Source organism: Sus scrofa, chromosome 15 (genome assembly GCF_000003025.6).
Source record: "Sus scrofa isolate TJ Tabasco breed Duroc chromosome 15, Sscrofa11.1, whole genome shotgun sequence".
NCBI lineage: Eukaryota > Metazoa > Chordata > Mammalia > Artiodactyla > Suidae > Sus > Sus scrofa.
Genome location: NC_010457.5, coordinates 137,566,881 through 137,579,344, shown reverse-complemented (window position 1 = coordinate 137,579,344; position 12,464 = coordinate 137,566,881). Strand labels below are relative to the sequence as shown.

The 12,464-nt window shown below is 57.5% G+C and overlaps 1 protein-coding gene across 12 annotated transcripts in view; it reads right to left on the bottom strand.

Moving 5' to 3' along the window:
* Positions 1–12,095, bottom strand: part of UBE2F (ubiquitin conjugating enzyme E2 F (putative)) — a 53,337-nt gene extending 41,242 nt beyond the window's left edge. For 3 of the 12 annotated variants that reach the window (XR_002339037.1, XM_013984649.2, XM_021074893.1), the window contains exons 1-2: positions 11,946–12,092; positions 7,606–7,739 (exon numbers count right to left, since the gene is read on the bottom strand). Coding sequence is in view for 6 of the 12 variants with exons in the window: in XM_013984649.2 (XP_013840103.1) it covers positions 7,606–7,723 (118 nt within the window). In the remaining 6 variants the exon portion in view is untranslated. Of the gene's footprint in view, positions 1–3,869; positions 7,583–7,605; positions 7,743–11,355; positions 11,735–11,945 lie in introns of those variants that run through there. The other 9 variants (XM_003133768.6, XM_005672336.3, XM_021074894.1 and 6 more) reach the window with 7 other exon arrangements.

Here is a 12,464-nt window from a genome sequence, read left to right as displayed (position 1 = left end):
AAATACTATTTGCGTACTTCCTATACCATTATTTAACTTTCTGTTGATAAGATTTTATAAGCAACTCTTCTGGAGGGCCTTCTCTTGAGAGACTGAAGCGGGCCGCCGGAACATGGCTTTCTTGGTTGGGCCTATCTGATCGCCATCGTGAGAACTCCGACTGTCCAGGTGTACAAAACCCCGGGGAAACAGAACACGTGCCCAGAGGATTTTAAAGGGAGCCACAGGAACAGGGAAGAGGCGAGGTCTGGACCCAGGCGGGCAGGGAGGCAGTGACCAGGGCACCTCGGCGGCAGAGCAGCAGACCCAGACCCCGTGCTACAAGCCAGCGTGGGGATGAGGAGCTCTGGGCCAGAGGACACCCCCCTGGAGGACTGGGACGCTCCGCCCTGGCCGCCCGCCCCGCACCTGGGGAGGGGTTCTTTCACCTTTTATTCATTTATTTATTTTTAAACAGCTCTGGTGAGGTTTGATTTACATAGTATAAAACAGACCAACTTTTTTTTGGAGGGAGGATGCTGTGCCCATGGCATGTGGGAGTTCCTGGGCCAGGGATCCAATCCCAGCCACAGCAGTGACCCAAGCCATAGCAGCGACAATGCTGAGCCCTTAACTGCTAGGCCACAGGGAACTCCCTAAAACAAATTAAGTGTACAATTCAAGGATTTTTAGTAAAATATGAAGTTGGGCATCCATCACCATAATTAGTACCTGCTGAGCAAATTCTGCCACCCTGCCCCCTCCAGACCAATTACACCAGAAGTTTCAGGTGGGGCCTCGGCTTCTGAATTTTAATTCTCTCCAGGTACAGGAAATGGCTGTAGGCTATGTTCCCAAGCTAAAATATTTACACAGAACTATGTACACAGATGGAGTTAGTAACTTGACACTGCAGTCGAGAAGTAAACTCCAAAGATGGGCGTTCTGCTTGCACTGCCATGTTCAGTGTAACTCGCTCAGGAAGGTGGGCAAAGGTTGGAGAGCCCAGACCCCGTCCAGTGATGACCCCTCACCAGTCAGGGCCTCTGCAGGCTTCTGGTCCAAGAGCCAGTGCAGGCAAGGAACACAATCCCGGAGACACAAGGATTTCAATAAAGATGCTTGGTATTTCAGTCCAGCCGGTACAGAAGATAAACAAACTACAGGGCAGTGCTCCTCTCAGGGAGCTGTCCAAAAGACTGGTTTCTGTACACGTCACAAGATGCCAAATAATTACACTTGGCGTCAAGAGTCGTAACTTCAGAATCCATCTACAAGAAGACTACGACCCAAGAAACAAGCCATTTGCTTTCTGGGCTCAAAAGGCCTCTTGGCAAAGCAGCAGTCCTTCCCTGCATAACCTCGCCACCTGAAGGACTCTACCCCACCTGGAAGGTAACAGGAAACCCAGATATTTTTAAAGTGATAAAGCCTCGCCTGTTCCAAAGACGCTAGCCCCTCCCAGGCTCTGGGGAGGCAGCCAGCACCCGGCACAATGAAGTGGCTGCACAACTTCCTTCTGAGAAATTAGACTCTTCTCCTTTCTCACTAAAGACCAAACCACAGAGCCCACTTGAAGCATGACTGCACTGAAATATCAGACTACAAACGCCACCTCATTAGCACAATGCCCCCCCAGCACGTCCTCACACCTTCTGCTGTGGGCTGCTTACACACAGCGCTCTAGTTGTTTCTGCCCTGCCTGCCACTCAACCCACGGGTACGCCAGGGCGGGGGCTGTACATGCTGACCCAGCCCTGGGACCTAGTACCTGGGCCTGAGCTTGGCACGCTGGGGTGCTCAGGAAATGCGTGACCAACAAGCACACTTGCTAGCAGGGTGGCAGTACTTGCAGGGTGAATACCCTGAGACATGAGGAGCCCTTCCTCGTTGGGGACAGAGACATGCCCAAAGTGCTGTGGACTGAACCATGGGTTTCCCCACCCTACCTCCCTCCAGGTCCCCATGGAGAAGTCTTAAACCCCCACCTCCATGTGATGGTATTGTGAGGGGGCAGTAATTGGGGTCAGATGAGGTCACGAGGGTGGGGCCCTCAGGATGAGATTGGTGCCCTTATGAGAAGAGGCACCCGCTGCTTACAAGGCAGGAACAGAATCTGCTGACGCCCGATCCTGGACTTCCCAGCCTCCAGAACCTCGAGGAATAAATGCGGCTGACAAGCCTCCCAGGCTCTGGTATTTTAGGAGGGCAGCCTGAGCTGCCTAAGACTAGGTCATTATGCAGATGGTACCCAGCAAGAGCCAGCCCCGAGCCCCACTAGGCAGTACAGGCAGGGCAGCTGTGCCCTCTGATCCAGGCAGAGCCTGCAGCTACTTCCCAGGAGGCTTGACTACCTCCTTCTACCCGAACCACTAGCTCTTAGATTTCCCGGACTAGAACTTCACATCTTAGCTTCCTGCCTGACTTTACCCGCAGAGCCCCTCTTCAGCACTGCTAGGATCCACACGATGCCCTTACAGGGAGACAGGGGCTGGGAGGGCATCAGCCCATGGCCAGAGGTGGCACTGCTACAGTTGAGGCCGGAGGTCCCACCGTGCCCCACATCAGCCTTTCCACTCAGCCTTCTGGAAGCGCACTGCAGAGCAAGCAAGGCGGGGACCCTGAAAACCAGCACAGCCCTGGTAGCAGAGGCTGGCATCAAGGGGAATGGAGCCCCAAGGCCTCATAGCCCCCGCTTTCAACAGGAGCAGACAAGGCAGACTTGAGCTGCTGTCCGTCCTCCACAGACACTCCCTGCCCACCCTGCCCACCCGAGGGGCCGCCAGATTCCCTGGGCCCCTTCACTCTATTGAACCCTGCAAAGAAGCCCTTCAAGGTTAGCCTGGGGCTGGCCACCCCACTCCACGTTAGCAGGACTCCTCCTCTGGGCCACTGCCCTACTTTGATTTTTGTTTTATTTTTTTATGATTTTTTTTCCATTATAGTTGATTTACAGTGTTCGGCCAATTTCTATTGGACAAAGCAACCCAGTCATTCAAACATATATGTGTATGTATACATACATACATAGACATAGTGTTTTTCTCACATTATTCTCCATTGCGTTCCATCACAAGTGACTAGATTCAGTTCCCAGTGCTCTACAGCAGGATCTCATTGCTCATCCATTCCAAAGGCAATAATTTGCATCTATTATAACCCCGAACTCCCAGTCCATCCCACTCCCCCCCCTCCCCCTTGGCAACCACAAGTCTGTTCTCCAAGTCCATGAGTTTCTTTTCTGTGGAAAGGTTCATTTGTGCCATATATTAGATTCCAGAAATAAGCGACATCATATGGTGTTTGTCCTTCTCTTTCTGACTTACTTCACTTAGTATGAGAGTCTCTAGTTCCATCCATGTTGCTGCCAATGACATTATTTTGTTCTTTTTTATGGCTGAGTAGTATTCCATTGTGTATATATACCACATCTTCCTAATCCAGTCATCTGTCAGTGGACATTTAGGTGGTTTCCATGTCTTGGCTACTGTGAATAGTGCTGCAATGAATGCAGGCGTGTTCACTGAAAGTTCTGTCTGGAGATATGCCCAAGAGTGGGACTGCTGAGTCATACGGTGGTTCTAGATTTAGTTTTCTGAGGTACCTCCATACCGTTTTCCACAGTGCTTGTCCTACTGCCCTACTTTTAAAAATATGTATTGTATGGTAGCAGCTTCACCCACTGCTAAATGCTCTGAATCCCCTGCCAACAAGGAAAGCCAACGCTGAGCCTACCTCCCGAGTCCTGGGCAGGGCCTGGCATGGAGAGCAGCTCTGGAGAACAATGCATGGTTCTCTTCCTCCCACTCTTCCAGGAACCGCACAGGACCAGGCCCTTCCTATACCACCCAGCACGTGACCACTCCTCATGGGGACACAGAAGCACTCACCCAAGGGAGGCCCCAAGTGGCTCCTCATGGAGACGCCTGCACCCGGACGCTGGGAAGCCCACGCGGGTAGGCAGCCAGGCCTCTCCGCTCTGCAGAGCAGGCTCGGGGCACGGAGAGCCGCTGCAACAAGAGCACACCAGGAAGCGCGTGGAGCCTGGGACCCATTTACACGGATCTGTTCCCTCTGTTCCTGACTCCAGCCCTGGGTCTGAACTCGGCCAACTCAGTTCCAGGTCTCCACATTGAACAGAGACTACTTTAGGCAAAGGCTCCCTGCCGGCCTGCTTAGAGCCCCCGAGGTCTTCAGGGGTCACTAACAGGAGGCGGACACACAGCAGACTCTAAGACGTTTGTCAAGGGACCACGTCAAAGGCAAGGAGACACACGGCCATGTGCCCGTGATGTGAAAACGCCACGCTTCTGACAGACACGCAAGTAGGTCCTTCTGCCCGGAGGCGGGGGCATCACCAGACCCAGAGCCTGACGGACTCAGCCCCACAAAGGTCCGCCGGGAAGGCAGCGCCGTCGCCCTGTGGATGAAGCACTGGAGCGGGCTCCCGCACGGGCCCAGGCCAGAGGCAGGGCCAAAAGGAAACGCACAGACCTGACCTGGCTCCCCGCAGGGTCCCCGGCTCCCGGATTCGGGGCAGACAGCAGCCCCCAGTCCAAGCCCGGCCAGACCTCCCTCTTCTGTCCCTCCAGGGACTGCTGCAAGCAGCTCTGCGCCTCCACCTGGAGGACGTCCCCAAGAACGACCCGGGGTGCCAGTCGACAGGGGCCTCGCACTGGCCGGCCGCTCCAAGGCAGCCTTGGTCCTTCCAGGAACAGCTGCCTCCACCTGTCACCTTCAGAACTGGGCCCAATATCCCGAGCCCAAGAACAAGAGCTGCAGTCGTGCAGCCACCACTGGCCCTCACCACCAGGCACAGCTGCCCTGTCAACCTGCACCCTCCCACTTTCGCCCCACAGCGGTCTGCACCGAGCTGACCCCCCACGTCAGGTCAGCCAGGCAGGGCAACGGTACAAAAGTACAGTGGCCTGGAAGCCTCTGGGCGTGGGACACGTGGCCGGGGGGGCCTCCCGGGGCGGGCTGCGGCCGAGGGCCTTCAGCTCTCAGTCCTCCTGGGGCCTGGGTGGGCGGCACAGAGCCCCCAGGCCCCAGCCCTCTCAGGCCAGACCATCTCATCTGAAGGGACAGCTGTCAAGGGCCACGCCTGCTCGGAACAAGGCTGCGTGGGGCCTTCCTCAGAACGAGCTGGCCCTGCCCGCTCCCGGGGGCACTCTTTAGTATCTGCCCTGCTCCCCAGAACCCAGCCGTGGCACCGGGTCCCGGAGACACGAAGGCACTTTGTGCAACGTCTTGAGCCCCAGGAGCAGCAGCATTCTCACGGAGCCGGAGCCCGAGCCAGGCCCAGGACGAACGTGGACAACTTACTCTCCGCAGACCCCAAGAGGGGAGTTCCGCCTGGAGGGACTCGCACCGTAACCCCCTCCCAGCACCCCTCTGTGCCCACCAGACTCCACGTGGACCACCAGTCGCCCCCAGGACGAAGGCGGATGCCACATCCAGCCGCGCAGAGGAGCACTCCGGTGTCCAGCAGCCGCCCGGCAGCCGGAGCATTCCGCACAGGTGCCTCCTGCCCAGGCGTCCTCTCCGGTCAGGCTCGCCCCCCAGGCAGCCCGGCTCCCCCGAGGCAGACGGAGAGAGCAGGTCACGTGAGGGGCCTGGGAGCATGAGCCCTGCTGCACGACCACCCGTCATCTGCAAGGGCTTTGGGGCCCATAAACCCCATAACCCCCAGCGCTCCCAGGAGAATGGACACAGGTGGCCCTGCGAGGAGGTTCTGCACCTTCCCTTGAAGAGTCTCAAAAGATCAGAGGACCTTAGCTGGGCCCGGTAAACCCAGCCAAGATATCTCCTGTCCTGGGAGCTGGGCAGAGTCCAGCTTTCCTGGCCTCAATGGGCTCCCCTGGGCTGCGTCAGGCCCTGGAGTCTTCTGAGAGCTCCCAGGTGCATGCCCAAGCAGGGCCGGAGGGGTGCTGGAGCCCCTGTGCCTCCCTAAATTCTCTTTTCCGTGGACTTGCACTTCTGTTCTGCTCCTTTGGTGTCTGCTTGCTGGGTCTGTTCTGCAAGTTCCTGCCCTGACTCAACATGGGGGTCTGGTTGTCTTACTGCAACAAAGCTGCAACCTGGGCACATTTTTAAACCTCTCTGAGTCTCAGTTCTTCAGCTATAAAATGAACTACCCTCCGGGCAAGGCTTAGCCAAAGTCAAACAAGAACAGCCCTATCAAGTACCCGACGGAGGGCCTGGCCCCACATGCTCAGTGGACAACAGCTGCCGTCGACCAGGGCACGGAGACGGTACAGAGACGGCGCTGTCTACTGGCCAGCTTCCCACCCGTTCTTCCTTCCTCACTGCAACTTCCTGGGCATCAGAACACCCTCCCTGGAAGGACTATAGCCCCAGGCATCAACCCCCTTCCCTGGCCTGCTTCCCTTCCCTGGTCCTCTGCAGATGGGAGCCTGGAGCCAGCATCTAGGAGGCTCAAGTCCTCCCAGGGCTCCCTGGTGAGGTGCTGCAGCCCAGGCCCCACCTCTGACCCCAGAGGGTAACCCTTCCGGCAAGGTCACAAACTGAGCACAATCTGACGCTCTCCCAGACTTGGAAGGTGTTGCCAAAATGTCAAAGGCGACTGAAGAATCACTCCATCTTTAACTCATCTGCCACCAGGTGGGAAAGCCAGAGCTAAGTCAAGATTCAGGGGCAGCGGGAGAGCACGGAAGAGTGTCCCTTATTCCACTGGAGTCTCCCGGAACCCGAGGCCACCTGTTTCCAGCCCACCCCTTCACAACCTTGGCAGAGCTGTTTCTGAGAAGGTCCAACACAGCGCCCGCACACTCACCCGGTCCTCCCATTAGCCCTGTTCCTAGACCTGCAAACGCCATGGCACCCACCTCACTCAACCGGAAAACAGGCAGTTCTAACCAACTACTTAACCCTCTGTGCCTCCTGGCTCCTTATACTAAAAAAAGTACACATGTCACAAAGTAAGAAGTGCTGCAAACTCTCAGTGCCTTAAAGGCAGAAACTGTTTCTTCATCGTCGTAGCCTCAAGTCCCCAGGAAACTGCACTCAGTAGCTCTAAGTCTGGTCAATGAATAAACGCAAAAGTTCCAGACAAAGGCTCGCATATTGACACACACACACGGTATAAACCCTTCCCCAAAGCCTCCGGCCCTAGGACACTGTGTTATCACTTCTGAGAAGAGAACGGATTTTGCACAAGCCTCCCCTCAGGCTGGGAGGGTCTTAGGAGACGGCCACGCTCCACTCCTCCCTCTACAGATCAGACGCTCTGGAGCGAGGCGTCCGGAAGAGAGAAGAAAGCCCCCCCGCCAAGCACCAGCCAGGGAATGACAGCGCCGAGACCAGAGATGTGAGCCCGCTGGTTCCTGGCACCTATTCCTCCCACTGGCATCCTGGCAGCTCCTGCAGAGAACAGTCCACGTGCAGAAGACACACCATGGTTTTAATACCATTTTCTTGCCACGAGCACTCCCATGGTGTGTGTGCAGTACGAACTCCTCTGTCGTAAACGATAATCAATTAATATTTTGAAATATTTTCAAACAGGTGTTTCTATTCAGCAACAGGCTGCTTCGTTTCCCCGAGCGCCTCCGGCCAGGCCTCCTTCTGTTTGGGGTATAAAGCTGCCCACAGGGTGGTCACTACCTTTAACAAGCAGCCTGTCTCGCACAGAAACCCGCCGAGTGGAGTCGGAGGCTGCGGGGGACGCCCGGGACCCCTTGAGACCGTCGTCCCGCTTCAGTTTGCTCGCCAGCGTCAGCATTCCTGCTGCCTTTACCCTGAAAGACCAAACACAGGGTGAGGACGCATCTCCGGACCGTGGCTGGACAGCGAAGACAGTGATGTCAGGGGGGTTTAATTGTTTCCCCATAATTTAGCACGTAAGGTACATAAAGAAGACTAGAGTCCTTCGTAATGAATCTGGGGGTTCTCTATGCCTCTCTAAATATGATTTTCTAAAGTATGAATGAAAGTTTCGCTTGAAGAGCCAAGCACATAGCACTCGGTGGGCACCAGGCCCCGGCATGTAGCAGTGACCATGCTCCCCGAGCTCATGGTCTAGGGGAGCCTCTGCTGACGGTTCTACGGGGGCCCAGCACAGCCCACCGGTATGTCCGCCCTTCCTGCCGTGGGGACCAGGCACCCCCGGTGTGGCCCCAGTGCCTGGCCCATCGCAGACGGGGGGGAACGGGCTCCGGTGAGGAGGGAGCCTCGCTTTCTCTCCTCCTTCCTTTAATAAAGGTGTGGCTGGACCCTTAATAAGCACCTTCACATTCACGTATGTTGTGCTGTATTTACAGTGTTAGGCAATCTCAGCATAATTCAGTTATAATTAGTGCCCCACACTGGATTCTTTTCACTGGCTGCTTCCCACCCACCGAGTTTCAGGTGCCCTCTCGAAAGCTCACTGGGAAGGACCACAAAGACCAAACACAGGGGATGCACTGACCACTTGGGAGGAAGGACTGAAGGTGTCCGCAGCGTTTACAGAGGGAACCATCCTACCGAATCTGCCTTCTCTACGTGAGCCACCCTTCACCTGGCAGGCCTCCTAGCCCTTCTCGCTTGTTTTACCAGCTGGAGAGAAGTTCTGGAACTTCTTTTGATTGAGGATGAAAATTGGTCACCAGCTCAACATTCCCATACTTTCCTTTGTGGCTTTAACATAATTTCCTTCTGATACCACTCTGATCATTTTCAAAAGAAAATGATCTAAAACTTCCGGATGAAAAACGGACGTGAGCACACAACGCTTGGTTTGAGTTCAAGATCTTTAAAGGCGAACCGTGAGAGTAACCTACTCCCACTGGTATTTTTAACCACTCTAACCCAGGTCCTCACAGAGCTTTTACACCATCTTCTGTGTACCCTCCAGCCCTTAAAGACGGTCGGACTTCATTTTCTGTTATGTGTACCATGAAAACAACGTATTAAATATGGCCTTTTGAACTAACTGCACAGGACCCACGCACAGACACACACACGCCTGGTCCCCTCATGCACCCCTGGTCTAAGTGCTTCAAGAGACAGTTCCACCTGACAGGAGCGCTCACAAGCTCCTAGAATTTCCAATCTGGGGAGGACTTCTCCCCCAGATCCCACTCTTTGTCATGGGTGTGGACCCTGGGACACCTGGGGCCCAGGAACTGGGCTGTCGGAGGCCACTCAGAGGCTACAAGAGGTCACCGCAGACCCGCTCGTTTCCCTCTGAGGATGACGGGAATGTTTCCGCCCCGAACAAGGGGGTGATTTCAGGCTATACACACACCAAAGTCCGATCAAACTGCATGTTTAAATATGTACAGGTCAGCGTGCTTCAGCTGTCCCTCAGTCAAGGTGACGAGACGTGACAGTTTCTTCACTCCCACTCTGCCACGCTCTCTCCTCAGCTGGACCTACACGGAGGACCAAACCACCAACGCTCAGCTCAGCTTCACCTGCGGCAGGAACCAGGGGCTCACAAAGGAAGCTCACCAGGGAGGGCGCCGGGGAGCCAGGAACGCCTGTGGGGGCTCAGCCCACAAGCCACCAGAGGCCGCAGCACCGTCTGGAGCCGGGCGCTCCTGGTCGGCCTCCACCCGCACCATCTGGCCCGCGATCCCTCGCGCAGGTCTGGATCCCAAGCAGTGTGTCCCCCCCCCCAGCAAGCCCCTGCCTCGCACCCACGCCTGAGCACATGGATGCGTCGCCTGATGATAGGCCGAGAGATGCAGCTGTCACAGGTCCACTTGGTCTTCAGCCGCTAGCGGACCCTGGCACTACGCACACGGCCAGCAACAAAGCCCAGCACCGGTAGAGAGAGCTCGGCAGGCGGCAGCCCGGGAAAGTCCTCCTACGGGGCCCGGCGGGAAAGCGGGTCCCAGGGCACGCGACTGGTCCACGCTCAGCTCCTTGAGCACCTGCACAGGAGGAGATGCTCAGAGGGTCCCGGCAAGACTCACACACACACACACAAAGGCTCACACCCGGACACTCTTCCGTGTCGCTGCAGTTGGAGGTCCCTGCTTAATTCGCGTCTCCTCACTACCCCATCCTGAACTCTTCGCTGCAGGCAGAGTGTGCCCCATACTCAATCCCATTTTGAGTCAGACTGCTGGTTTGCAACTCTCAACAAGTTTATGGCCCTTAATAAAATACACTGGGCACTGGCTGTGCAAGACAGAAGAAAATAACACCGGTGCTTTGTTTTCCTCAGGAAGACAAGACTTATTTTCCTAACATTCTAAGCCATCTACACACGGGGACCATCTATCCTCCAGCGCCTGTCCCTCTCCCACACACGCCACTTCGGGACAAACCAAAGGTCTAATCTGGGACTACTTCAGCTGTTAAATTAAGTCTATACAAAGAGATCTGAACAAAAATAATTATTCAAGCTGTCAATTAACGGAACACCTGCAGTTTGCTTCAGAAGTCTCTCCTTAACTATGCTTCCCGCCTTGCAGGACTGGTTCAAAACTAAGCTTCCCCTTCACTGCAAATGACACTTTGACGAGGGCAGCATTTTCAGTAACAACAGATCAACTACACAGAAGAGCACCCACAGTCTCTAACTCCACTAGTTGAAATCGGGCCATTTAAGTTCTTCCTCTGGGCGGGACGTGCTCTCAGACTGTTCAGAGATTCTGCTGTGCTATTTCCTAGTCTCATCCTCAAGTGTTTACTCAGTGCTCCTGCCCGTTGTGGCCAAATCAGGTCCGGGTGACCGTCAGCTCAGTGGGTGGGGAACTCCTCGTTTACAATTCTTCCTGCCCTGGACAAGTCCCAATCGAAGCTTAAAAGATGGAACTGCAGGTCACTAGGGGACAACCCACATCTCCAGCCAAAGCGGCCCAGATCGGGACACACAAAAGTCCACACCCCACCCTCCCTCTTTAAAACGCCAGGGCAAGGTGGCTGGCTGCCCAGTGACCTTTGGAGCCCAGCCCTTTAATTTTAGCGGTAAACCTGCCGCCTCCTGAGTGGCAGCTGTGTCGGGGGTGGAGGTCCTCAAGTCCAGACCACCTAGGTGGCCGTGGTCTCTCTCTCTGAACACGGCTCCCACCATTCCGGTCCCCTGCCTTCACCCCCTTGCCCAGCCAGGGGCCTCTGCACGAGGGAGGTGGGCCTCCTCCGTGTTCCTCGCCAACCCCGGCTCATTTCTGGAAGCTTCTGCTCAATCTGATATCCAGGTCTGGAAGGCCCTCCCTCCCTTCGCCGCCCCTAATGCTGCTTCTTTAGGATAACAGGCTCCTCCATCTCCTCCACGAAGCCTTCTCTGGCCACTCCAGTCCCTCCCGACCCCACTCCGGCGCTGGACGGAGGCAGAGAGGGGCGGGCCCGATCCGCTCCGGGGACAGAAGGAAGAGGCAACCGCGACCCAGGGAGCCGAGGGCCACACCCAAGATTACACACCAGCGGAACCAGGTCTAGAATCCGGGACTGGGCCGTAGGGATTGGTCCAGGATGTCCTCCCCCATTCTGGGCCCCGGCAAGATCCTCCACCCTAGCCGTGCTGCCCCGGGTTGTCCGGAGGCCGCCCGCAAGTTGGCGGGGCGGGAGCCCGGCTCCTCCGCACCCGCACCGCCCCCTGGCCTAGCCCGATTCCCCGGGAGGCCGGGAGGCCGCCCGCCCGCGCCCGACTCCCGCTGCCTCCGGCCACGTCGGGCCGGTGACCTTGGGCCCGCTGGGCGCTGCGCTTCCTCCCCGACAATGCGGCCGCAGCTCCCCCGCGACGGCGGCCACAAGCGAGGCCGTGTGTGCCCGGCACAGGTCGGGGCTCCGGGAGGGCCGGCCCTCCAGCCCCGCCGCGGCCCGCGCCCCGGCCCGCGCCCCGCAGCGCCCGCCCACCGGCCCTCGGGCCCCGGCGCCCGGTCGTGAGGAGCGGCGCGGCCTGAGGCGGCCCCGGCGCCGCCCGCCCGCCGGGTGCACCGGCGCCGCGGGAACCGAGCCGTCCTCTGGCCGGCGGCCGCCCCTCGCTCGCCGCAGGGCCGCGCGCTCCTCACCTGGGCACCCGGAGACAGGCGAGGCGGGACCGGCGCCCAACACCATGCCCGGCCGGCCGGCGGCGGCGAAGCGCAGCCCCTCACAGCAGCACCGGCTCCGGGCGGCGGGACCGGAAGTAGCGGGGCGGGGACTCTGCCGCTCTCGCCCGCGGCGGCCGCAACAGCAGCTGGCGCTTTAAAAAAAAAATTCAAAGCCGCGAAGAACTTTATTTAGAGACTGACACGCGAACAGCAGAGCCAGCGGGCCGGGGCCGGGGTAGGCAGCCGGCAGATCCGGCCCCTCTCATTGGCAAGGAGCGCGGCTGGGGGGCGGGCACGAGCCTGAAGGCCTCCGATGATTGGCCAATGGCGTCCGGGGGCGGGATCTCCAAGTCCTTTCCGCAGCGGCGCGGGTTCCTTTGCGCTGCGTTCCTGCTTTCATTCATTTGGTCGTTTGGTAGGCCTGGGCCTGCGGCTCAGAGGTTCCCCGCGCAGCGTGGCCTGCTGGGGCTGCCAGGTCCGAACTGACTGCCCCGGTGG